The 27,020-nt window shown below is 44.3% G+C and overlaps 1 protein-coding gene across 3 annotated transcripts in view; it reads left to right on the forward strand.

The window, feature by feature from the left end:
* The window catches only part of NELL1 (neural EGFL like 1), an 843,611-nt gene that overhangs the window by 264,453 nt on the left and 552,138 nt on the right, over positions 1 to 27,020 (forward strand). For all 3 annotated transcript variants that reach the window (XM_044270977.1, XM_044270974.1, XM_044270976.1), the window contains exon 12: positions 13,823 to 13,951. In XM_044270977.1, the coding sequence (XP_044126912.1) occupies positions 13,823 to 13,951 (129 nt within the window). The remainder of the gene's footprint in view (positions 1 to 13,822; positions 13,952 to 27,020) is intronic.

Here is a 27,020-nt window from a genome sequence, read left to right on the forward strand (position 1 = left end):
AAAATGGGGATATGTCCGATGTCTGCTCTGTACAGTTTCAAAAACCCATTTACTTGTGCCCTCGGGGAGTTCGGAGTTATTATTATAATTCCATGTTGCTGTACATTAAGATGGAGGTTACACGGGGTAGACGACCCTGCCCGCAATAGCTTACAATCTACAAGGGAAGGGGAGAACACAGTAGGTGAGGGTATAGGCTGCTCACCTGGCTATGTGGTGGCAGCATGCTCACTGCAGGTGGTAGGCTTTCCAGAAAGGGTGAGTTTCCAGGTTACTCTTGAAGGTTTGGATGTTGGGGTAGTGAGTTCCAACACAAGTTCATGGTCTTCATATTTTGGTCACAGTGGAAAGCAACTACAAAGAGCGTATTGTGCTGTGGAGGACCTGCCTTGTCCTGCATGAAATGGACAGCTTATTGAATTGAGACGGCAGTGTGTAATGCCTAATTTCTCCTGTGGTGGCGCTGCAGGGAAACTGAACACTTACTGGCAGGTTTCTCCACAGTTTACAGCTGATCGCTGAGGGTCCCAGCAATAGGACATTTAATGATCGGCTTATAGTGCAGAGACCCTTCTTTCATGATTAATAAGGAGCATTTTGGTTTCCTGATGGAGCCGGTTTCTCTCAAGCTAGTTACCAAACTAGTGCTTTTCTTGCTGGGAAGAAAGTGCTGAAATAATAGCCATTTACTATCACTTTAAGGAGAGTTTGCAGTTTATTAAATTGTTTTCCATTTTGGACCATCCATTTTGGTTGAAGGGTCCTGTGACAAGAAGTTGACTACATGGAGTCTGTTTGGATCCTCAATAATTAGCTGTAGAGGAACCAGGTAACAAGTGTTCACATTCCCTGCAGCACCCCCACAGGAGAGATGAAGCATTACACAATTCCATTAGAAATCAATTTATGTGAAATAGACATGCTTGATCCTTCTAGCTGCTATTTCTAATACTTTGGGTTTCCTAACAAGGAATCCTCGTCTATTAACTTAGAATTCCCTAACAGGGTAAAACAGATGGTTCCTTTAAGGCAGGGATCAGCAACATCCGGCACTCCAGCTGTTCTGAAACTACAACTCCCAGAATCCTCTTTTCATTTCTTTGGGAGTTAGAAAAACAGACAAGTAAGTGCGCATGCTGAGAGTTATAGTCTCACAGCAGCTGGGGTGATGAAGATTGCTGATCCCTGCTTTAAGAGAAGACCAGGCAGCCATTTTTGCTTCAAATAACTTCTTTTTTTTTATTTCTTTTTTTAAATGATCATCATCACAGACCCGAACCCGGAATTTTTCCACTGAAGTTCGGTGTTCGGGTGATTTTATCATTTTACATTATAACATGGTTATAACAGAAAATAGTAGCATTCTTAAGACACAATGCTAAATAAAATGGCCATTGAGGGGTTAAAAAGGTTAAAAATAATAATAATAAAAAAACCTCACCTTATCCGCTTGATCGAGCAGCTGGCATCCTCTTATTTCTGCACGGCCTGCAAAAGGACCTGTGATGACATCACCGCACTCACCACATGGTGCGAGCAGTGACATCATCGCAGGTCCTGAAGAAAGAAGAGGATAGCAACTGAGGTGAGTTGTTTTTTTTTATTATTTTCAACCCCTCAATGGCCATTTTATTTAGCATTCTGTCTTAAGAATGCTATTATTTTCCGTTATAACGTAAAATAATAAAATGACGTTCAGGTCCCCATTGACTTTAATAGGGTCCCAGTTCGGGGTCAAGTTTGGGTCCCAAACCCGAACTTTGACCTGGAGTTCGGCCGAACCTGGCGAACCCAAACTTCCACGGGTTCGCTCATCCCTAAAATCACTTTGTAATATGTTAACTCTCTATTAAGATGGCGTTTAAGAGCAAGAAAAGAGGAAAATAACACAGCTTCCCGTGTGTCTGCTCTGGCCTGTGTTTAATGGGCAGCACTGGCTGTACATGTATGAGATAAAAACCTTTGTTCCACAGTTCCGATATTAATCTTCGTTAAGTGTCTATTTTACCTGTTGTTGTGTTTCCAAGCCAGTAATTGAGCCCAGGAGTCGCCTCGACAAGATGAAGTTTCTTTTTTGTGTCTTTATCAGACAATTAATCTCATTTTCTGCTATAGTTGTCACTGGAAATATAGATTTGAGTCATTGAACTTTGGGGGGAAAAAATACAAATTGCCAATGGGATCAAGTGGAAAAAAAAAGTTAAAAAAGATTAAAACAATCTGTATACAGTGCAGTCGGAAAGTCTTCAGACCCTTTCTCTTTTTTCACATTTTGGTATGTTGCTCCTTGTACTAAAATAAAAAAAAAATCAATCTGCACTCAATGCTCCATAATGAAAAAGGGAAAATTAGAAAATGTTAGCAAATTTATTAAAAAGGCACATGAAACCCGCCTGAAGTTTACAAAAAAAGCACCTGAGTGTGAAAAACAAAATTCTCTGATCTGAAGAAACCAAGACTGAACTTTTTGGCCTCAATTCTAAGTGTCATGTCTGGAGGAAACCAGGCGCCGCTCATCACCTGCCTATCCCTACAGTGAACCATGGTGGTGGCAGCATCATGCTGTGGGGGGTTCAGTGGCTGGGACATGGAGACTTATCAGGGTGGAGGGAAAACTGAATGAAGCAAAATGCAGAGATATTCTTAATGAGAACCTGATCTCAGATTGGGCCGAAAGTTCACCTTCCAACAAAACAATGACCCTAAGCACACGGCCAGGACAACACACGAGCGGCTTAGGGCCAACTTTGGGAATGTCCTTGAATGGCCCAGCCAGAGCCCTGAACCCAATGGAACATCTCTGGAGACACCTGAAGATGACTGTCCACTGCTTGCCCCCATACAACAGAGCTGGAGAGGATCTGCAGAGAAGAATGGAAGAAAATCCCCAAATCCAGGTGAAAACCTCGTGGCCTCATCACCAAGAAGACTGGAGGCTGGGATCACCGCCAAAGGGGCTTCAAATACGTCCTGAGTAAAGGGGCTGAAGACGGATGTCAGTGCACGATTTTAGTTTTTCCTTTTCAATAAATTAGTAAAGATTTCTAACATTCTGTTTTCCCTTTCTTATTATGGGGGATTGAGTGCAGAATGACTGGGGAAAAACTGGAACTTTTTCAAATTTTAGCACAAGGATCAACATAATAAAATGTGCAAAAAAGATGAAGACTTTCCAAATGCACTGTAATAATGCACTTGATAAATAGTTTGTCCGTGTTTGTAGTTATCATAGCGACTGTGTAATTAAATCCATCATCACAAAATTGCAGGCAGAGCAGAGAAGCTAACCAAAATAAATAAAAAATCCTGTTATATGATATAAATATTGCCCAAAAATATTCATACCGGACAATCTCCTCAAAGAGGGCGGCAGCAGAGCACAAAGATGGGTGGTTAGATTCAGTGACAACTGCAGCACCTTCTTAACATTGGACCCCAAGTGGTTGTCACTTCCCAGTAGATCTTTTAATAAGATTATACATAATTCCCTAAAGCTCCTCTTTTCAGAGATCTAAAGTGCGGTCAAAGTGCTGCCTTTGCAGATCAAATTCCTAATTTCTGTCAAGTTGTTTTAAAAATTAGGCATTTAAAGGGGTGTTCCACATTGTACTATCCCTTTATGTTAGAAATGTTTCATAAAATTAAGTTTAGCACAGGGTGTCCTACTGATGGAAATGAAGTGTTATGTTGTGCCTAGCGTTGAGTGAAGCATTCAAAGCGGAATTTGGTCTGAAGTTTAGAAAAATTTCCATTTGCAACAAATCCGAAATTCCTTGAGCTTCGTTGTAACGAATCAGTTTTTGCTAAAATGGCGGCTGTAGGTGTTACAAAGTGAAAGTAAGAAGCCCAGTAACGCGAGATCGCCCATAATGCTGTGCAGCTGGCCAATCCGCAGATAGCCATCCCCTGTGATGTCAAAAGCCTCATCCCGTGCAGTCTCTGCCATTGTCCTGTGAGCTGAGCATAGGGAGAGATGTGGCAAGCGCTCATGCACGAGGGACAGTGTTGGTGAAAACGATTAATAAAAGTATATTGGAGAGGGAGACTGCAGGGACAGTACAGGGAGACTGCAGGGACAGTACAGGGAGACTGCAGGGACAGTACAGGGAGACTGCAGGGACAGTACAGGGAGACTGCAGGGACAGTACAGGGAGACTGCAGGGACAGTACAGGGAGACTGCAGGGACAGTACAGGGAGACTGCAGGGACAGTACAGGGAGACTGCAGGGACAGTACAGGGAGACTGCAGGGACAGGAGAGGGAGACTGCAGGGACAGGAGAGGGAGACTGCAGGGACAGGAGAGGGAGACTGCAGGGACAGGAGAGGGAGACTGCAGGGACAGTACAGGGAGACTTATTCTGCATCAATGTTATTTATTCCTACAATAGCCGTAAACCAAGATATGTAATTAAATACCAATAAGATGGAATCCTTTATTATTCAGGTGCCAGCGTTCCAACCAATACCATCCAGTCTGCACCCCTTAGGGGGGCTAGGTATTAATGATGACCATCCTCTTCTTTTACTTCTTCCAAATCATCCTGGTCTCCATCTCCTATAAAAGTCAGCAAGATACAGAGAGAGGAGGAGCTGGATGTTACTGATGACGTATACTCATCAATATTAGATGATGTTGAAAAGGAAGAAAAGCAGATGGGAGAAGAAGGGCTCCACCTGTAGGGCAGGAAAGCGCTGGATATGCTGTGTTTACTGTCAAATAACCTGCAGGAGATTACAGGCCAGAACAGGAATAATATGCATATTGTTCACCCACCTCACCAGCCAAACCCCTTACCAGCAACAGCCCCAGTTTAAAGGTGCCGCACGCCATTAATAATGAAGAAGGACTTTATAGTGCGGTCTTCATTATTAAATGAAAGGCAGCTGTGGGCTATTGGCCGCCCAGTGTGGCCGTATCCTGTGGTTTTTCAACATTATCGATTTGCGTTTCAGAAGCTGGGACTGAACACTGTGGGCACCTGTTGGAAAAGGATATTATACCCATTGCAATGGAACCATTGTTGTGCTGCTGATATATGAATAGCACACCCACATAACTCCACATTTTATATAATGAGGAATAAATAGCTGTGATGAGAATAGGAGGATAATAAAATGAACGAGGTGTTGCCATAATTCTGCGTGAGCTGTGCCAAAAAAACACATTTCTGAGGAACTAGCGTTTTCCATGTCTTATGCCATCGGTTCCTGGAATGGCTGATAATTTGGAGCAATAGCATTTTTTTTTTTTTCCCTCCGAAAAGCCTTTGTGATACATTGTAACAATCTGAGACTTTATTTTTCTTCCAATCTGGTACAAGTTTGTAATAAATGAAAATGAAAGGGGCTGTCCAGCTCAGACGAACCCTTTAAGGCAAAATAAAATGTCTTCTTTGGACCTCTTGAACTTCTAGCCAGAACTTATATGGGGCAGAGGGGGGTTGATGGTAGAAGATTTAGGATGACCATTCAGAGTAGCTATCCATGACAAGTAGTGAGAAAGACGTTCTTGAAGGATTTGGGTACACCTGTAACCAGCAAGGCACATTATGCCATATCACTCAATGCCAGGCAGATGCGCAAGCAAATAAAATCTTGTGGTGTATGAAAAGATTTATGTATAATGATGTTTTTTACAAATCGGCTTGGCTCACATGAAGTGTTGGTACAATGTTGCAGACTTCTTATTTGTATCGAGCTTTGCTACCTTTTATGTCTTTCTGTATGAGATGCCCAGAGGCGTCTCCTGCCTGGCAGTAGGAGGTGATCCATACAGCAGATAGTAGATCAGGATCTGTGTTGAGAATACATCACAGCCGACGGGAGCTGAAGATGAAAACTGGTGCCAGGTAACTGTATGAAAAAGGATGTAACCCACAGTAACTCCTAGGATCCCAAATATTATTTTAACACTGGAATAACGATTATTTCCGACAACTGTTGTCTTGTATGCTTCTTTACACCCTTGTTTAAAGTGCATTTACACGGCATTGTTACTGACAGATTGCTCACAGAGTATATCAGCAGATGTGCCATCCATGGATATTATTGAGGACAGGGCGGTGCGTGACAGGTTCGATATCCTGTTGTGAGGTCACAGACTAAGCGTTATGTAGGACAAGGAGCAGGAATCACTGCAGCACAGAGTATTTAAGGAGAAGAATGGGGTGGCAGAGGTGTAACATCTGTCTTGGGGCCACCTCAGTCACTGGAGCTCAGGTGTGATCTTGTGGGAGGTAAGACTGAGTTACACAGGGGAGAGAGCCAGGTCCCAGCAGCACAGAGTATTTTAGGAGAGGTATATGCTTATCTTGAGAGGGGTTGTTGGTTGACCACCCATGTGATGATGATAGTTATGGACAGGGCTGCATATGACAAGAACCATATCATGTGAGGACATCATAGACTGACTGTTATATAGGAAAAGAAGCAGAAACCCCAGCAGTACAGAGTATTTCAGGAGAGAAAAGGAGTGACCGAGGTAGTTCCTGACCCCAAATTTAATACCTGTACAACTGTAACTGGACACCCCACCAGTATCCTGGGGCCCCCTCAGTCACTGGAGCCCTGGTTTAACCGCACCCTCTACACTCAGTATGATGTCCTTGTCTGATCCTGTGGGGGGTTCACAGGTTGGGTATTACATAGTGGAAGGAACCGGGTCCGCAGCAGCACAGAGGATTTCAGGAGAGGAGTCTGCCGATCTTGTGGAGGTCACAGGCTGAGAGTTACATAGTGGAAGGAATAGAGTCCCCAGCAGCAGGGCCGGTGCAAGGATTTTTGCCAACACAAGCGAAGCTACATTTTGGTGCCCCCCCCCCCCTTCTCCTCTCTGTGGTCCTGGTATCTTCTTTCTGCTTCAGACAATGGCTGGTTTAAGGACCATATTTTTTGCCCTCTAAGACACACCTAGGTTTTAGAGGAGGATTACCCCCAATGTTAATCAGACCTCAGATCAGAACCCCATGTCAGACATCATCCCCCAGCCATCAGCCCCCAATGTCAGCCATCAGACCCCCATGTCACATTTCTCCCCCTCCATGTCACATTTTTCCGCCCTCCCCCAGGGTGCGCCCTAAGGCGGCCGCTTGGTCTGCCTTATGGTAGCACCGGCCCTGCCCAGCAGCACAGAGGATTTCATGAGAGGAGCCTGCCGATCTTGTGGAGGTCACAGGGTGAGAGTTACATAGTAGAAGGAGCAGGGTCCCCAGAAGCACAGAGTATTTTAGCAGAGATGTGTACTGATCTTTAAATAGTGGATGGAGCCGCGTCCTAGCAGCACAGAGGATTTTATTGTGTATCTTTTTGTTGTTTTTGAATGTATAGAAATGAATCCATGGAACCTGTGTAAGTAAAGTTAATGAAGCCGCCATTCTGATTATTCTGGGTTACAGTTCCCTTTTTTGCACAATACCTGTTCACCAGTTGCCATCTCCCCAACGTGTGTCTCATAAGTGAATACATTTCTTTCATTCTGTGAGAATAAACATAATATACATGAAAGACGGCTCAAGCACCATTTCCTGTTTTCACAACACAGATCCTGACGTTCTGTCCAGTGGATAAGCCTTCGGAGAGACACAACCCGAAAAAGAATCCTAACCTGAAGAATAAACTGCAGACTCCGCAGCAGAGAGTTGGAGGTCACTCTTCAGCTAGGCCACCCAAGATACCTGGTGGACTCAAATTCACTGATTTTGTTTTTACCCCCCCCCCCCCTTTTTTTTTTTCACCTCTTAAATTTACTTACATTATGTGGGAAAGTCTGAATCTACTTATGCCAATTTCTGGGTCTTCATCCCCCAGTGTCCCTTGTGGCTAGCATAGGATGCTGGGTTTTATAGTCCCATCTCCCCTGTACAACCACAAGACGCCTCCAGCTTGTCGGCACCAACTAAAGAGAGACTTAACCACTAGTGACATTTACAAGAATTTAACATTTTCTCAGGTTGTTGCAACGGTTTGTTTCCTTTTACTACTATGGGTGAACACCTATTAAATTTAGTAGATGCCATGTCACCACCAAGATGCCACCATCATGGCACATAAAGACTGCTGAAGTGCTTCCCGAGGCACAAGACAAGCTGCACTGGACTTTATCATCTATCAATGTTGTCGGGAAGCCCTCGTGATACATTGTAACAACCTGAGATTTTTCTGTTTATGGAATGGATGACATGTTACTAGTTTTAGTCTTTATTTATTGTGGAATTGCAATTTTGTACAAGTTTGTAACAAATAAAGATTAAGGTAAAGTAAAATTTCTGCCTTGGATCTACTGAGAACAAGCAGTGCCAGGCTGGAGCGTCCAGGACCCACCAGGAAAATTAATTCTGGAGCCTACTGTACAGCTACATGTAAATAATACTAGACTCCCTTCACAAATGCCTGAAACTGTGCCAACACGCTTTTTTCTGTAGTATCTTGCTGCCTCGGCCTGTTCTTTCCTCATCTCTCTGTCTACAAGTCATCCTAGTGACCTGATGCATCCATAAAAATTAACAGAGTAGTTTGCAAAATCGTCACTCAGCTTTCAAAAAAACATATGATATCTCAGAGACCTATCAAAAGTTTTTTGATTGGTGAGGGTCCAATCACTGAGACCCCCGCTGATTCCTAGAATGAGGAGAGAGAAATTGTCATATATTGCGCTCTCCTCGCCGGAGGATATGGGCTCTGTAGAAGTCTAGGGGCCCCTCTTGTTTCCGTCCTCTGCAGCAAGCAGAGAGTGTGAGAGCTTCTCTCTCCTCGTTCTAGGGATCAGGGTGGGGGTCTCAGCACTCAGACCCCCACCAATCAAAACCGGCCCCAGCGATCCCACCTTTTTCTGATGTAATCTTCACACAAAAAAGCTCCACAGTTAACTTGTGCAACACTCCTGCTAGGACCTGTGATGACCTCATAGCCATGTGACCAGTAATTGCTAGGTTACTGGTCACATGGTGATGATGTCATCTAAGGTCCTAGATCACAACGTTAAAGTACACAGACAGCTTGACAGTAGCTTGACAGTAGCTAGCAGGGCTCAAGAGGCAGCTGCCTTGGGCCCCCCAGGAGCAACTGGGCCCGGGGCAGCTGCCCCTTTTGCCCCTTGGTAAAGACGGCCCTGCTCACACAGCTCCGTACACATAACTACAAAAAAGTTATAGGGGTCAGAATATGGTAAAACTGATTTGTTTCTCCCAAGTTTTTTATTTGATCAGTATCAAAACGCACGAAAAACTATACATATAAAGTATTGCTGGATTCGTACTGACCTGTCGAATGAAAGTAACTGGTCAGTTTTATTGAACATCGTCAATAAAAAAATAATAATAATTGTGGCAGAGAGTGCAAAATGAAAATGAAAAAAACTCTCAGGTTAAACCAGTTATGCAGCCTGGTAGGGTTGACCTAGCTGAGGAAAACCATACCTGTATAGTTTTTAGGTCCCAGCATTGAGGAGAAAGTTAGACTTGTATTATGCAAATGAGCCATTGGAAACACGTCCCCCTCCGCTTAGATTGACATTGCTAGACTTCACATCTAGCACTGAGTTCTTGCAGCTGCGCACTCCGTCTTCTGCTGCTTGCCGAACAGCGAACATGATTAGTGTGCACGCGACGTTGACGTAAATTCACCCAGAAGTGGAGGTGACTGCAGATAAGCCAACGCCTTCTGGATGTAATGACGTCAACAGCGCGTTAGCTAGATGTGAAGTCTACCACTGTCAATCTAAGGGGAGGGGGATGTGTTTGGAGCACCAGGGTCGTCACAGGAGCAGTACTCAAACAGCAAAAGCCTGTCTCTTGGTGCTCCAATGGCTCATTTGTATAATAATACAATTCAACATTTCTCCTCAGTGCTGGGACCGAGAGACAATACAGGTATGGTTTTCCTCAGCTAGGTCAACCCTACCAGGCTGCATAACTGGTTTAATAGGGTTGATCCTGGTGACAGAGGCTCATTAAAGATTTTGTTAACACCTGGGGACCTCCCAGCATGATGGGACCCGCAGTGGGAATCATATATACCTGATCCCTGACATTGAGTTCCAGCTACTTTACTCTTTCTCAGGAGCCACAGGTCTCGGGACTCCCCATCTCAGCATCTGGCTTGACATGGATCATGTGGCCACTGCAGCCAATGAATGGCCACAGCAGTGACAGGTCAACGATGCGTCATGTTGCTGGGTCATGTGATGCATGTGTGACAGCTATGGCCATGTGACCCACGTTAAACTGGATTTTGACACAGGGAGACCCGAGACCTGCAGCGCCAGAGAGCAATGGAGCCAGAACCCTGCGGGGATTAGGTAAGTATGCTGGGGGGTCTGCAGAAAAAGGTCTCCAGGGATGGACTTCCCCTTTAAATTTCACCCGAATACTCCATTATCTATTCTGATTAATGCTATATTCAAATGAAAGGGTTGACTCTCCTGGGACTGCACTTTTTTTTTCTTTTTTTTTTTCTTTTAATGAAAAGGCTAAGAAAAATGTTGAAATTGTGAGCTGCTTTCAATTTGTATGTTAAGCAGTTTCTGCTGTTCACACAATAAGCCCGGCACTTTGGTGATGAGTTTGGATTACGTGCCCCCTTAGATTGTCAGGGAAAGAAGATGGATTAAACTTGCTAAATATCAAAGAAAGGTAATAAAAGGATCTGGGCTCCGTTGGCCTCGCTAAGACGGCTGCTGGGATGAGGCACAGAAAGGAGCAAATGAGCAAGGCTCTTATCTCCACTGCTGACAGACTGATTCACTGGATTTCGGGGTAATATCGCCAGTACCTCACTAACCTCGGTTCCTACTCTCCTGTGGGGGGGGGGGGGGGGAGAAAATGCATTTAATGCAGAATCAAAAATTCTGTATCAAAGCTATTGTTCTGGGGTTTGATATCTACCATGTGTGACTATATTGCAGATTATTACTGCACAGTCAAGGGAATGTCTGAGTACAACCGTGGTCCATATGCCCAGTTAGTGTACATGTAATAGAGGCGAGACATTGACTCCTATTACCGATGAGTCGTGTTGTAAGAGCAGCTCCTGCACTCACCCATGCTTTACAGTCTCCAACTCCTAGGCATTTGAACTATCTACCCCCATCCCCACCTCAGGGATATCTCAGCTGCATCCCCCTCCTCCCTCTCTTACATGTACTGTGTTCCTCTAGGCAGGCCCTTTTTTCTTTTATTTTTCTTCTTGCTAACTAGATTGATTTGGTTGATAGGCGTAGGTTTTTCTTTTTTAACCATGAGCGTTGATAAGTGATGCATGCCTAAAGTGGAATATAATAGAAGATTTCATTGGCGGTCTAAGAATACTCCCGAGGTATACCTCCAACATAGCTGACAAAATGTGGTGTGATCAAAGCCTTGCCAGATCATCAACCCCTGCACCCCATCCATTCCATATTTTTTAAACAGATGACAGATTCCCTTTAAATTATAATAGCCACACCCATTTTCATCTATTTTTATGCAAAAGTTTGGGGATCCCTAAAGGGGCATATCCAAAATAGTTTCAGTCTTCTGATGTATATTTAGCAAGAAGAGCTCTACATCATAACAAACTGTCTAAGACCATTTTATTGTCCAGGGCTTTGCAATATTGCTGGTGATTTGGGTAGCATGGCGTTATTTAGTCTTGTACGGTATTAGGAGAAGCATTTATATAGCCATACAAATCAGCGGCGGCTTCCAACACCTGAAAAACTGTGATGCTGGATATTCCCCTTCATCTTGGATCGTGTACCTAGTATAGAAGAGTATAGAAAACCACTGTCTGCCCTGATTACTGCTTCCAGGCTCATGGTCAGGGCATGGTTACTGGAACGTGGTACTCATCTGTGCTGGTAAATAAGGAATGACCAGTTACCTGCTGACCAGACTTGGTGCTGAAATAAATCTCTGTGTGGGAAACAAAAATTGGAAATGTAGGGGTAAAAATAAAATGGAAGGGTATAAGAAGAACCACTTGGTTTCTTGTTTTGTTTTGTTTTTGCTACAATGCGCTTTATAATTTGGAAATGTATTATGAAATTAAAAACTCAAAAAGGAACAAATAAACAGATAAAACATAACAAATGCAAACAAACTAAAATCAAATAATTCAACATGAAGTAAAAAAGTGTTGTAGTGAAGCTAAATAGATAAAAATAAGAAAAATACTGAAAAATGAACAGAGAAATAAAAATGAAGAAACAAATGAGTGGAACCGGACAGATCCGAGGTAGTGGTTAATCTTTTTGTCTGCAATGACAAAAGACAGTGGAAAAATAGTTCTCTTACTGGGACATTTGGTTTCCGTTGTGATCTATTCTTCTCACGGTCGGTTATTTATCTCTAGATTGGGACCGAGCCTCTGACGTCTATCATAATGGGTTCCATAAAACTCTTCAGTTCAGGTCACACATAAATGGTGGCTGCACTCATGCAGTATTTTTAGATTTTTGGAAGCTCAGTCCTCTACAGGTTTATCACCATTGAAGATTTGAGACTTTTTTTTTAATTAAATAAATACTAATGCTAAAAAAAAGTTTTCATACACCATACGATGGCCATTGTACTATACATGCCCTACATCAAGGTTACCCTCTCACAGGGTGTGCCCAAAGGGAAGTAAGGGTGCCCTCTCCTTTCATGGCAAGGCCCTAGGGAGCAACGATGTGAGGAAAGTTGCCATGGTTGACTTTGAGAGCAAGAGCCACTACCACTCCCATCCTCCACTCTGCTCTTCACGGGTCGCTGCAATATTGTAATTGCTTAAATACATCACCATTACATTCACACTTAGCTTCATTACAACAACTCCTTCTTGGTGCGGGATTATATATTTTTTTTGTCAATGAGTCTATGTATAAATTAGCTCCACTCCAGAGGAAAGGAACCTGTCTGTGTAATGCAGCCTGTAGGTAGCGACCTGTAAGAGCCTTGAAAAATGGCCAGGGCTGTAAATCAAACCAGACAGTAATATCCCTAGTCCTAGACCCGCAGGGGAGCTAGTACCTATAGGCGGCACTAGAGAGACAGGAGGGCTAATTTGCATACTCATTTCCCATGGAGCATTGCATGTGCACCAGCCAAATCCCCTCAACAAGAACTGGTACTTCCCCCAGAGCTACCATCTAATATCACAGAAAAAAAAAATAACTACAAAATTAAAGGAAACTTATTAAGCAGGGATATTTAAATGATGCAATTTAGGAGCTAACCCAGCATTATTGAGCGGACATTACAAAAAAACTAAAAAATTCTTATTGGACAATGTTCTGTCCAGATGTCCAATATGTTTAAATCTGAATTTTTATATTGTGTTCAGGTCTCGGTTACCAGTTCATGTAAAAAAAAAGTGCTGAACTAAAAATATTTTCATGTAAAAATGTACTTGCAATAAATAAGAGTCTCAGTTTTCTATCATATCTTTAATTAGTTTGCATTACATAGTTTGCAGTTTGTTAATGAAGTGCTGTGTGTTAGGTAAGCCTAGGTGATTATGATGTCACAAGGAAATTACCTTATTTCATACTTTGTCTAAAGCATTCTGAAAAATCTACAGATTACGGTACTTGGTTTTCCTACTTTGCCTGTAAAATATATACGTTATGCAGTAAACTCCTGAGCTCCCCCTAGTGGTGTCTGCAGGTAGTCAGAATTTTATCATACTGGGGTATAGAGGTCTGTGTCAGAAAAACAGAGCTCTGACCATGAAGATATGTTATGAAAGTAGTCTGCACAGAGTATTGTCTATTTAAAGAAATTAATTCATGTTCAAGTGTGAACATGAACTGTACATTTTCCATTCTCGAATAAACACCAAGCAGATAATGTAACATTTTTGCAGGGCATGACTTTTGCGCGGATGGTTATCAATGTGGAGAAAACTCAGAATGCAGAAACTGGATCACGAAGGCCACATGTGAATGTCGGAACGGGTTTGTCCCCTTTCAAGGAGACCCGACCTATTGTGAAGGTAGGAACCCAAAAGTATCTGCTATGATAAATGTCTATATTTACTTGTAACAGACGCTCATCTTGCAGTCAGGTCTTGTCAGGACCTGAGAGGCAGTAAATAGTTGTGCTGAGTGATTACGTATCTATAAATCTGAAGAAAATGATAGAGCAGGGAGAATCCAAAAAGAAATTGGATGTTAACCCAGGGAGAAATGTTGATACTCTAGTTGCACTTGTCGAAGTGAAATTGAAAATCTCTTCTTGGGAGGTCTGCTTACCTTCAGTAGTCTAATATTTCGGTTTATGCGTTACCTGTGTAATTACCAGGCCAGTCACAGCAGACACTCAGATGATATTGTAACCGAGTCCTGGAGGCAAAAACTGTAATTGTACTTTTCTTCTAACTTGTAGCAACGAACGTGTTTTGCAAATGAATGTGTTGTTTGCAACTTGTGATGTTACCTTTTCTAATGCAGTGTTAATAAAATGAAAAGAAAAACAAACAAACAAAGCAAAACAAGTAACTTCTCTCCTTGTCCTGATGATCAGATCCATCACTCCCCTGCAGGCATAGACCGTGCTGTGGCCACGTGTGGCAGATTCCCAGCCTTAGGCCTCTTTCACACGAGCGTGACGGATTGGCTCCGGATGCGTTCAGTGAAACTCGCACCATTTTGCAAGCAAGTTCAGTCAGTTTTGTCTGCGATTGCGTTCAGTTTTTTCCGCGCAGGTGAAATGCGTTTTTTGATGCGTTTTTCAGTTGCTAAAAAAGGTTTACAAACAACATCTCTTAGTTTTTCACTGAAGACTCATTCACTTCTATGGGGCAATAGCTGAGTGAAAAACACAGAATATAGAACATGCAGCGTTTTTCACGCAACGCAGAACTGATGTGTGAAAAAAAATGCTCATGTACACAGACCCATTGAAATGAGTCAGGATTCATGCAGGTGCTATGTGTTCACGTCACGCATTGCACCTGCGCTGAAAACTTGTTTGTGTGAAAGGGGCCTTAGGCTCCTCCTACCGAAACCATCAGCGCGGTCTGTGTCTGCAGGAGGGAAAGAGCACAGGGAGCTGAGCGACAGTGAGTGAGAGGACTGCTGGCTCCCCGGCGCTGTGAGCGCTTTCATCTGTAGTGATGGAAGCTCTCAGTGTATCTGGCACCCGGGGCAGACCGGCACGCCACTACCCATCACCCTCCATTCCTTCCATCCTGTCTTCCATTCCTTCCTTCATTGTGACCCTCCATTCCTTCCATACAATCCTCCATTCCTTCCTTGTTACCCTCCATTCCTTTCATCCCACCCTCCATTTCTTCCTTTCCACCCTCCGTTCCTTTCATCCCACCCTCCGTTCCTTTCATTCCACCCTCCGTTACTTCCTTCCCACCCTCCGTTACTTCCTTCCCATCCTCTGTTCCTTTCATCCCATCCTCTGTTCCTTTCATCCCATCCTCTGTTCCTTTCATCCCATCCTCCGTTCCTTTCTTTCCACCCTCCGTTTCTTCCTTCCCACCCTCCGTTTCTTCCATCCCACCCTCCGTTTCTTCCATCCCACCCTCCGTTCCTTCCATCCCACCCTCCGTTCCTTCCATCCCACCCTCCGTTCCTTCCATCCCACCCTCCGTTCCTTCCATCCCACCCTCCGTTCCTTCCATCCCACCCTCCGTTCCTTCCATCCCACCCTCCGTTCCTTCCATCCAATCCTCCGTTCCTTCCATCCAACCCTCCGTTCCTTCCATCCAACCCTCCGTTCCTTCCATCCAACCCTCCGTTCCTTCCATCCAACCCTCCGTTCCTTTCTATCCAACCCTCAGTTCCTTCCATCCAATACTCCATTCCTTTCAGCCCACCCTCCATTCCTTCCATTGCTTCCTTACCATTTTCCGCTTGCATTAATCCTTCCTGCCCACCATTGCTCTTTACTCCTTTCTTCTGCTTGTGTTGTTGGTTTTCTTGCCTCTTACTGTATTGTGTTGTGATGCACGGTATATGCTGTTACTTCTGACTCTATAGACTTTGGTTCAGGCATTCGGATCTCCTGCTGGAAAGTTTACACCTTCTCTATACATCAAGTGATTTATTCCTTTTTGCACCACAATTCTTGGTGTAGACACTTCCATTCCACAATGGAGTCTCCATGCTTAGCTCAGTCTGTTTCATCAGTGCTTTGTGTTGTGGATTGTATTTTTCCATTTTAACCAGAAAAAAGGTCACTTTTTTTTTTTTTTTCAAGAGCTTTCAGTGGTCTCCTATTGGGAAAATGAAACTTGAAAAGTAGTTATTTTTTCCCCGGAGCAGATTGACTACAGCACACAATAGAGTCACACGGAGAGATTATTTATGATTGCTATGCAAGAATGGGAATTCTCTCTAATTAATGAGAATTAATGGCAGTTTTGTGGCTGGAACGTTCTTCACAATACAGACCAGCTGGAAAGCCTGCACCAAGCTGTCGGGGAAGAAATGCGTCAGAAATGATCTGCTCGTACATATCTACTATGAGACCAAATATAGACCAGGCTGCATTGATTTTGTCGTCCCATCTAATCTTGCCTTGACATAGCTGAATTCTCAAAGGAGTGCGCCCCCAGAGAACATTTCGTGAAGAATTTATTCATTTATTTATTTCAATGGGCCATTGCTTGAAAACTGAATGGAGGGGAGCCTTAAAAATGACACATTTGCAACCATTTTGAATGCTCTAAATCATCCGAAACTCCAAAATTCTGCAACTTTGCAAATAGTTTTCACTATCACATATACAGCTCCAGTGCAATCCGATGTGTTCCCATGGTTACAGACTACAAAGAAGCCCAGTGTAGTCTGATCCTGCAGTCACCTGTTGCTCTTCCATCTGTCCCTTCTATACTGTCTTATACTGTCTACAGCATGGATCAGCAAAGTTCGACACTTCAGCTGTGGTGAAACTGACTCCCAGCATGCACACTTGCTTGGCTGTTCTCAGAACTCCCATAAAAGTTAATGGAGCATGCTGGGAGTGGTAGTTTAACAATAGCTGAAGTGCCGGAGGTTGCTGGCCCGTAGTCTACAGAAGGGGTCAAGGGAGTGGAGGGACACATGACTCCAAGATCAGCATACACAGTTATTCCATCTTGTAATTTTTGGATTATTGCAAAATATACCGTATGTGCCACCACTTGTGGAATTATAGACAAATAATGCTCAATGGAGCACGTGTATGGAAAGTCACTGCTCACTGGTTTATTAGCCCCCAAACTGGTTTATCATGCTATCTGCCCACATTTGCTGATGCCAGCCTTCATTTATTCTACTGCGTTAATTGTATCAATCCACTTCTATCATCTAGAACGTTAAACTTTAATTCCCCCCCCAAAGGAAAAAAAACAAAACAAAAAGAAATGCACAAAAACACTTTATAGCTAAAGGGGTGTCCTACAAAGAATATTCAGCAGTTTTCAAACCAGCACCTGGATCTGAATACTTGTAATTTCATGTAATTAAAAATTAAAAGGTATCTGTATAGCGCCACCTGTTGTTTGTTCTTTTTCTTATTTCTCTGTCCACCTTGCTGAGGTAGATGCACATGCTCAGTTCCTTTTTTCCTTCAACTTCCTTCTGAGCGGTGTTGGGGAGCGCTGCAACAGACAGGCCCCCCCCCCCCGAGCTGTGATAGCGAGAAAGCTGCAGCAGACAGGACACTCCCCGAGCTGTGATAGTGAGAAAGCTGCAGCAGACAGGACACTCCTTGAGCTGTGATAGCTAGAAAGCTGCAGCAGACAGGACACTCCCTGAGCTGTGATAGCTAGAAAGCTGCAGCAGAAAGGACACTCCTTGAGCTGTGATAGCGAGAAAGCTGCAACAGACAGGACACTCCCCGAGCTGTGATAGCGAGAAAGCTGCAGCAGACAGGACACTCCCCGAGCTGTGATAGCGAGAAAGCTGCAGCAGAAAGGACACTCCTTGAGCTGTGATAGCTAGAAAGCTGCAGCAGACAGGACACTCCCTGAGCTGTGATAGCTAGAAAGCTGCAGCAGAAAGGACACTCCTTGAGCTGTGATAGCAAGAAAGCTGCAGCAGACAGGACATTCCCTGAGCTGTGATAGCTAGAAAGCTGCAGCAGACAGGACACTCCCCGAGCTGTGATAGCGAGAAAGCTGCAGCAGAAAGAGAATGTGCCATGAGCAGCAACTGAAAGAATACACCTTCTGAGAAAGGACACACCCCTTACCAACCTATCCTATGACTTCTCAATCTTTGTATACTAGGGCCCCTCTGCCTGGGTCACAATGAAAAATATTGCACTTTAATTTTTCTCCTGGACTAAAGCCTGTATTAGACAGGCAGATCAGTAAGTGCTCCCTCCTGGCAATCGCTTGCTAGCGGAGGAGACCTCTGCTTTCACATGCAGTGATCTCCTCCACAGCATGGAGAGGAGAAGTCACTATACCATCGCTCATCCCCATACTGCCTGCGCTATTAGACAGAACGATCTGCCGCCGGCAAGCGCTGATTTTAAGCATTAAATGAGCAATCGGTGGTAGTATTACTGCGAACGCTCTTTAGCGATAATCGGTCAAAATATCGTCCAGTTGTGTGCATGAGCCCCTAAGTGTGACTTAAATTATGACCATGTGATCACCCCTGTCAAAACTGCCCCTATTAGGCCCACCCTAAGCTTTGAGGAGTACTGGTCTGGACCATGAGAACAAGGGCAGGGGCTTAAGCCACTCCCCTTTGTATTAACTCCACCCTTTCTGAGACTCCAGCTTCTCTTCCAGGTTTACTTCAAGAGCTTACAGACTGACAAATAGGCCAACGTTTGCTTTCACATTTCTTGATTTACAATCTCTTTAAAATTGTTACTGTCCCTTTAATTATGTTAAAGAACCCAGGACGGTTCATTTGGCTTTTTACGCGAGTGGAGCGTGCAACTTTCATGGCTGGGTGGTTGGGATTGAATTCTTCCATAGTATGACTGCATCACGGGATGAACATTGAATTGTGCCGGTGTAATTCCGTATGACGGAGGTTAATTGGCTCATTATAACTGTCATGTAATTCATAGAGCTCACTTGACTCCAGTCATTTGGATTAATAATTCCTTTGTTCATTTCTCTTTTGTAAATGATAGCGATAGATGCATTATAGCCCCGCAACGATTAATGACTCCATGATTTCACTGCCATGGATGTAGCAGAGCCGTACTCTTCCAGTTGTCGTTGATATAATGCATTCTACAGCGACGGGAAGCGATCATACCACCAGTTCTATGAAAGTGTCATTAAAGTAACAATATATCTGCATAATAACAAGCCAAAGTCATGCCGTGACACAGAGCACAATCAATGCTGTCATACAGTGACAAATATTACCGCGCCACATAATAGCTCCATACAGTGCTCAAATAATGCAGCATACAGTGTGCAAACATTACCTCTGTACGCTGTTCAAATAATTATACAATCATTTAGTCATATAATACTACCACAGAGTAGCAAACATTAGTCGTACAGTGCTCAAGTACCTCTAACATACGGTGCAAAAATAGTACTACCATAAAGTTCTCAACTAATAGTACCATACAGTACCCAAATTATACTGCAAGGTGCTTAAATAATACTACCAAACAGTGCTCCAATATTACTGCTCAAACACTACCTCCATATATCTTTCAAATAATTCTGCAGTACTTTTCTCAAATAAAGCTACCAAAATGCTCTTAAATAATACCACAGTACAGGGCTTTAATAATACCACAATACAGGGCTGAAATAACTTCCATAGTGCCTACAATCTACTGCTATCCAGTGCTCAAATAATACCTAAAAACAGTGCAACAATAATACTACCGTATAGCGCTCCAATGCCACCGCCATTCAGTGCACAAATAACACTGCCATGCTAATCGTGCTTTCATATAGCGCTCTGATGATACTACCATATAGTGCTCAAACAATACCTCCATACATTGTTATAACTTCACAATACTTTGTTCAAATACTACTACCATACAGTCCCCTAATAATTCTACTGTACACTGACACAGTGATCAAATAATACTGTCATACAGTGCTTAAATAACACTACTATACAGTTATGAACTAATACTACCATACAGTACTTAAATAACACTACTATACAGTTCTGAACTAATACTACCATACAGTGCTCAAATAAAATATCCATACAGTCCCCAAATAATACTAATATACAGAGCTTCAATAATACTACCATACAGTGTTTTAGTAAAACTACTATACAGTACTCAAGTAATACTACCACACAGTGCTTAAATAATACTAATATATAGTGGTTAAATAACAGGTCTGTACAGTGATCAGTGTCTTTGAATGACACCATGACTGCCAGGAAAAAACTAAAACTTTCAGTGAAACCATTTAGCAGAACCTGCTGCTGATCGCCCGCCAGTAATTAGGTGTGATGGCGAATCATTTAGAATTTTTTCGTAGGGCACAGCGGGGGTGCGAGTGAAACCAACTCTGCACTGGCTATATGATGCATGGGAGATATGAAATGCTCCATATTACACGCAGTAGCCTTGTAGTACAGATGTAGCAGAGCCAAGGATGACATTGAAATGACTGTAACTTACTGTGTAGTTCCTGTAGTGTTGGCGAGTCAATAGTTTGCCAGGGGTGCGCGGTGTCAGACCCCCGCTGATCTGAGCTTGGTGAGGACAAGCCATGAATATCAAAATTCTGAACAACCCCTTTAAGGGACTCCAGCCCGTTCTTTACACTTCTGTTCCTTTGTCAAAAAAAAAAATCAAAAAAAAAAATCTCAAATTTTCATTTGTATTTTTTTTTTTAAACGTGATTGGATTTTCTGATTGAAAAATGCCATCTCGGAAACGTCAGCATCTTAGCCGTAAAAATTGTGAAACAATCGATGTACAAAAATTAAGATCCTTAGTGGAATCTGGAAGTGAAGATGAATGAGGACGATGCTGCCCACTACTTTAATATTTCATGACTGTAATCCGGGCCTGCTTGTTAAATGGTGAGGCGATGGATATCATCCGCGCGTTTCTCATCTCCGGCTCGGCACACTTCATGACTGAAGTCAGAGGGGAATTTGCGCTGCAGAGCGGCCCATTCATCGCTCCCAACTAAGGAGAGTTTGATTTTCAAAAATCTGGGTGAAATATGGAGGCGTTGAGGCTCATCAGAGGGATCCGGAACCAGGGCAAAAACTATGAAAAAAAAAAAAAAAAAAAAAAAATGGCTGCATACAGAGAGATAAAGTGATGCGAAAGATGCATCCTACAAACTTTACTATTACAGGAGAAGAAAAAACATGGGTACTTTCTTCCTAAAAACCATGACACGTAAATTCTCAAATTATCCCCATTCACTTCAAAGGAGCTGGCCTGCAATACCACATACAACCCATGGCCAAGAGCGGCGCTCTACAAAGCAGCCATGTTTCTTAATCTTGGACAACCTCGCTCCTTGGTTGGTTGGGAATTACTGCTATTATAGACTATTCTCCATCTCGCACACAAATTTGAAGGGGCAGTCTAGTTTAGAGGGCGTCCTGCTTTCAGAATCCTCATCTATTGGCCAGTGTCTGCAAAGAGCGTCACTCTTGCTGGAGGACCTCTCCTGTCCTGCAGTACACACAATCTATTGACTTTAATGGACATTGTGCAATTCCTATTTTCCCCTGTAGGGTCACTGCAGGGAAATTCAACACCACTGGATTTCACCGTAGATTACAGCTAAGTGCAGAGACTCCCAGCACAGGGTGGGGACACTTTGATCAGCCTATGGTCAAGGAGCCATTCTAACAAGTCGGGATTGTGCAAATTGGACCACCCCTTTTAAGAGCGTTCGCCAAAGGTGTCTGAGCGTGCACGCGTTCTCAATTTAGAGAGACTGGACCAAACTACTACATGATGTCTCTACCAACCTTGAGAATTAAAGATGGGAGATGTTGAAATCCAACATGCCCGATCCGTCTTTCCACTGGAAATCGTTGGGTACAGCTGACGGTCTAATCTATAAAGCCGCCTTAAAAGGGTGACATTCATGGACAGGTGGTGGTGCAAAAAATGAAGAAGAATATCTCTAAAGATATAAAACTGGATAAACAGCATAAAAAATATAAATTAAGAGTTATATAACAAAGTTAGCTCTGCAACATGCAAAGTAAATTGGAGGCGTTGCCCATTGCGACAAGCAGATAATTTTCTAGCACTAGTTAGAAAATGAGAACAAAGACCTCGTTGGTTGCTATGGTCCAATTTCCTCGATAAGTCTCTCGATGAGAATAAATTGTCTTAAAACTGTTTATCTTTTGTCTGGGTAGAGGAGTGTGCCATGTGCTAGTGGCCAATTATTCCATATATTCCTGAATGGTGTGATGGGACGGTCTATGCAAAGACCATGGTCCTCCTCAACCATCACCATGAAGACTCATAAACACCAAAGGTCTTGTCTTTAATGGGAATAAGTGCAAATTTATAAAAATGTTCTTACTCCAGATATGTGGGGATATGCCATAGATCTCATAAAGATGTGAGTACCATCTCTGGGGATGAGATTTGCCTGACCACCTGGTGAGGTGGAGAATGGATGGAGAGGTGTAGGCAAGTGTGAGGCTCTATTAATTCACTTTGGTTTTGGTTTTCTGTAGGACCCAACATGCAGACAACTCCTTGATCACAGTAGGAAGTAATGCTTCATTTCTCCTGTGGTGGCGCTGCAGAGTAAATGAACCCCTGCTGCCTGTCTTCCTCACAAATTATAGCTCATCGCTGGAAATCCGTTATAGGACACCATGTGTTCAGTGTATTTTTGAGAGACCCTACTAATAGTGTTGGGCAAGCATGCTCGGCCGAACACCGCGTGTGCTTGAGCACGATGCTCAAGTCTCCTTCCCGCACGTTTGTTGGCTAGTACGCAGCCAATAAACATGCGGTGAAGTACTGGCCCTCACTGTAATGCCGTAGCTATGTTGGTTACTGGCATTACACAAAACTACCACAAGAGGACACAGTTTTAAATTAGAGGGGCAAAGGTTTAAAAGTAATATAAGAAAGTATTACTTTACTGAGAGGGTAGTGGATGCATGGAATAGCCTTCCTGCAGAAGTGGTAGCTGCAAATACAGTGAAGGAGTTTAAGCATGCATGGGATAGGCATAAGGCCATCCTTCATATAAGATAGGGCCAGGGGCCTATTCATAGGATTCAGATATATTGGGCAGACTAGATGGGCCAAATGGTTCTTATCTGCCGACACATTCTATGTTTCTATATTACAGTGATTGGCTGACACGTGGTCCGGCTCAGCCTTAGTCAGGGAGAGCTGCAGCATAAGGGACAGATAGTACAGGGACAGAAATTGTTTAGTGTTGAAAGGTGTTCTGTATTATCTGGCCGCTATATATTATTAGCGCAACCTGCGCTAAATTGTGTGCAATTGTTTGGCCGCTGCTGACAGTGACACAACCTCTGCTACATCTGTTGTGTTACATTAGCGCATCCTAAATATCTGTGACATTCAGAGCAATTGTTTGGCCGCTGGTGACAGCGACATTACCTGCGCTACATCTCCTGTATAACGTTTGTGCATGCTAAATATCTGTGACGTTCAGTCAAATTTTTTTGCGCATACACTTACAAAACCTGCGCTACTGTACATGTGACATACTTGCAAGCATATATACCATTTAATATGCTCAAGGCGAGCAGTAAGGGACGGAGAAGTGGCCGTGCTGCTGATGGAGCATGCAGAGGCCGTGGCCCTGGCCGCAGTAAAACTGTGCCTGCTGCCAGAGCACAAGAAACACACTCATCCACGATACCTAGCTTCATGTCCCAGTTTGCAGGGCGGCGCAGGACACCACTCTCGAAGTCAGACCAGGTGGTCGGTCGGTTGGATTGCAGCAGATAATGCTTCCAGTCGGTTAAGCACCACAAAGTCCAGTCTCAGTAACCAAGAGTCTGGTCAACAGAATCCTCACCCTGATCCTCCTTCCTCGCACCATGGAGAGTCTTGGCAAACAAGTCATCCCACACTCGGATATTCCGAGTAGCTCTTTTAATCGCCATTCCTTGATTTGGGCCTCTCGCCAAGCCCGCTTGAAGAGGGACATGAGGAGATCTTGTGTCCTGATTCCCAAACTCTTGAGCATCCACAGTCAGAAGAAGATGACTGTGGGGAATGGCAGTTAGTGTTTCACAATGCGGATGACGATGATGAGACACAGTTGCCAATAAGTTAACGGCAATTAGTGTCTGAAGAGGTTGATGATGAGGATTAGACACAGTTGTCAATAAGTGAGGTTGTTGTTAGGTCAACAAGTCAGGAGGATGACCAGAGTGAGGAAGTGGAAGAGGAGGTGGTGGACGATGAAATCACTGACCCAACCTGGGAAGGTGGCAAGCCGAGCAAGGACAGCAGTACAGAGGGGGAGGGATCTGCAACAGGCTGGAAGAGGCAGTGGGGTGGCAAAAGGGAGAAGGTGGGCCACACTAAACAGGCCCGCAACTGTTCCCCGGAGCACACCCTTGCGGAAATCCCCCTTGCCAAGGGGTAGGTGTTCCACGCTTTTTTTAGGAAAGTGCGGACGATAAAAGAATTGTCATTTGCAACCTGTGCCATACCAAAATGAGTAGGGGCGTGAGCAATAGCAACCTCACCACCACCAGCATGATCCGCCACATGGCATCAAAGCACCCTAATACTGTAGGTGGGCTGAACACCTGGGTCCACAGTCGGTGTCTGCGGGTCACACCACTGCCTCTACATCCCTTGTGTAACATTGTAACATGCTGACCAATCCCCTGTCCACGACATAGGCCAGGATGCCTCCCGAACTGCACCTGGACATTCGCAAACACCATCAGCTAGCACATCCACTTCTGTGTCCCAGCGCAGCATATAGATGTCCATACCCCAGGCCTTTGAACGAAAACGCAAATACCCAGCCACCCACAGGCCATAGCACTAAATGTGCACCTTTCCAAATTACTGGCCCTGGAAATGTTGCCATTTAGGCTTGTGGACACTGAGGACACAGCCTGATGTCGGCGGCCGTCCCTCGTTATGCAGTCCCCAGCCGCCATTATTTTCCATGGTGTGCCATGCCCGCCTTACACCAACATGTGTCTGGTAACATCACTCGTGCCCTGACCAAAGCAGTTATTGGGAAGGTCCACCTAACAACTGACACATGGACAAGTGCTTTCGGCCAGTGACGCTACATTTCCCTGACGGCACACTGGGTGAACGTTGTGGAGGCCGGGATTGAGTTGTACCCTGGGATGGCAGAGGTGCTACTGACGCCAAGGATTGAGGGCTCTACTTCCATCAGGATTTCTGCCACCATCTACATTAGTGGCTGCAACCCCCCCTTCTCCACCACCTCCTCCTCCACTTCCCCATCAGAATTCTCATTTTGCAGCACTAGTCAGTCATCAGTCGGTAGATGTAAGCAGTGTAGCACTGCAGTGGGGAAACGGCAATAGGCCGTGCTGAAGCTGATCTGCTTAGGTGACAAACAGCACACCGCCGCAAAGCTGTGGCAGGGGATAAGGGACCAGACTGAGCTCTCGCCACTCAATCTAGAACCAGGCATAGTTGTGTCTGATAATGGCGGTAACTTGGTGGCGGCTTTGGAGCTGGGCAAGCTTACACACATACCATGCCTAGCCCACGTGTTCAACCTAGTGGTTCAACGGTTTATCAAAACCTACCCCAATTTGCCTGAGGTACTGGTGAAGGTGCGCCACGTGTGTGCCCATTTCCGCAAGTCATCGACAGCTTCCGCTGGTCTGGCAACGCTGCAGCAGCACTTGCAATTGCCAGCTCACCGACTGTTGTGCGATGTGAGCATGCACTGGAACTCCACGTTCCACATGTTGGCCAGGCTTTCTGAGCAGCAGAGGGCAGTAGTGGAAAACCAGCTGAAACATGGTCGTTGCCTTTCCAGTCAGCTTCCGCTCTTCATGAGCGATGAGTGGGCATGGATGTCTGACCTCTGTGAGGTTTTATGTAACTTTGAGGAATCAACACAGATGGTGAGCGGCGATGCCGCTATCATCAGCGTCACCATCCCATTTCTGTGTCTACTGAAACGCTCGATGCTCACAATGAAGGCGGACGCTTTGCATGTGGAAGAGGTGGAAATGGGGGAAGACAGTACACAGGGTGATAGCCAGACCACCCTCTGTTCGTCTTCTCAGCGCAAATTGGATGATGAGGAGCAGGAGACAGTTGCCTCCGCTACAGAGGGTAGTACCCATGGAAGATTAATTCCATCTGTTCAGCTGGGATGGGCAGAAGAGGAGGAAGAGGATGAGGAGATCGAGAGTCATCCTCCTGATGAGGACAGCAAAGTCTTGTCTGTTGGGACTCTTGTACACATGGCTGACTTTGTTATGCTGCCTTTCCCGTGACCTGCCTTTCCCGTTATGCGCATTTTGCCCAACACCGATTACTGGTTGTTCACCCTTCTCGACCCCCGCTACATAGAGAACTTCTTATTTCTCATTCCTGTGGTGGAGAGGACGAGCAAAATGGTGCAATACCAGAAGGTCCTTGTGAAAAAATTGCTCCAAAAATTTCCAGCTGACAATGCTAGCAGCAGAGTCCGTAGTTCCTTGGGCAACCAAGGAGGGGAGACGAGGGGAACACACAGCAGTCAGAGGCAGGGCAACACTCTCCAAGGCCTGGGACAGTTTCATGACACCCCGCCAGCACCCTCACCCTGAGTGTTTTGTCAGAGCGTGTATTTAGTGCTGCTGGGGGCATAATAACTGATAAGCGCATCCGCCTGTCAACTGCTCACAGGTTGACTCTTATAAAAATGACCAAGGCCTGGATTGCCCCTGAATTCTCTACTCCACCAGAGGAAATCAGCTGAACATAAAGGCACTTTAAATGTGGCTTTTATGGTGTATTGAATACATTGCACCCCTTCCACCACAAAAAAAGGGTATATGGTTCAATCTTCCTTTTCTCGTCCTCTTTCTCCATCATATCAACATGCTTATTAGGCTGCCCTCGCTCCTAATGTTTTAGATGGTCAGATCAGCAGCAGGCTCTCGTCCCTAATGTTTTAGAGGGTCAGA

This window comes from Bufo gargarizans, chromosome 10 (genome assembly GCF_014858855.1).
Source record: "Bufo gargarizans isolate SCDJY-AF-19 chromosome 10, ASM1485885v1, whole genome shotgun sequence".
In the NCBI taxonomy this organism is placed as follows: Eukaryota; Metazoa; Chordata; class Amphibia; order Anura; family Bufonidae; genus Bufo; species Bufo gargarizans.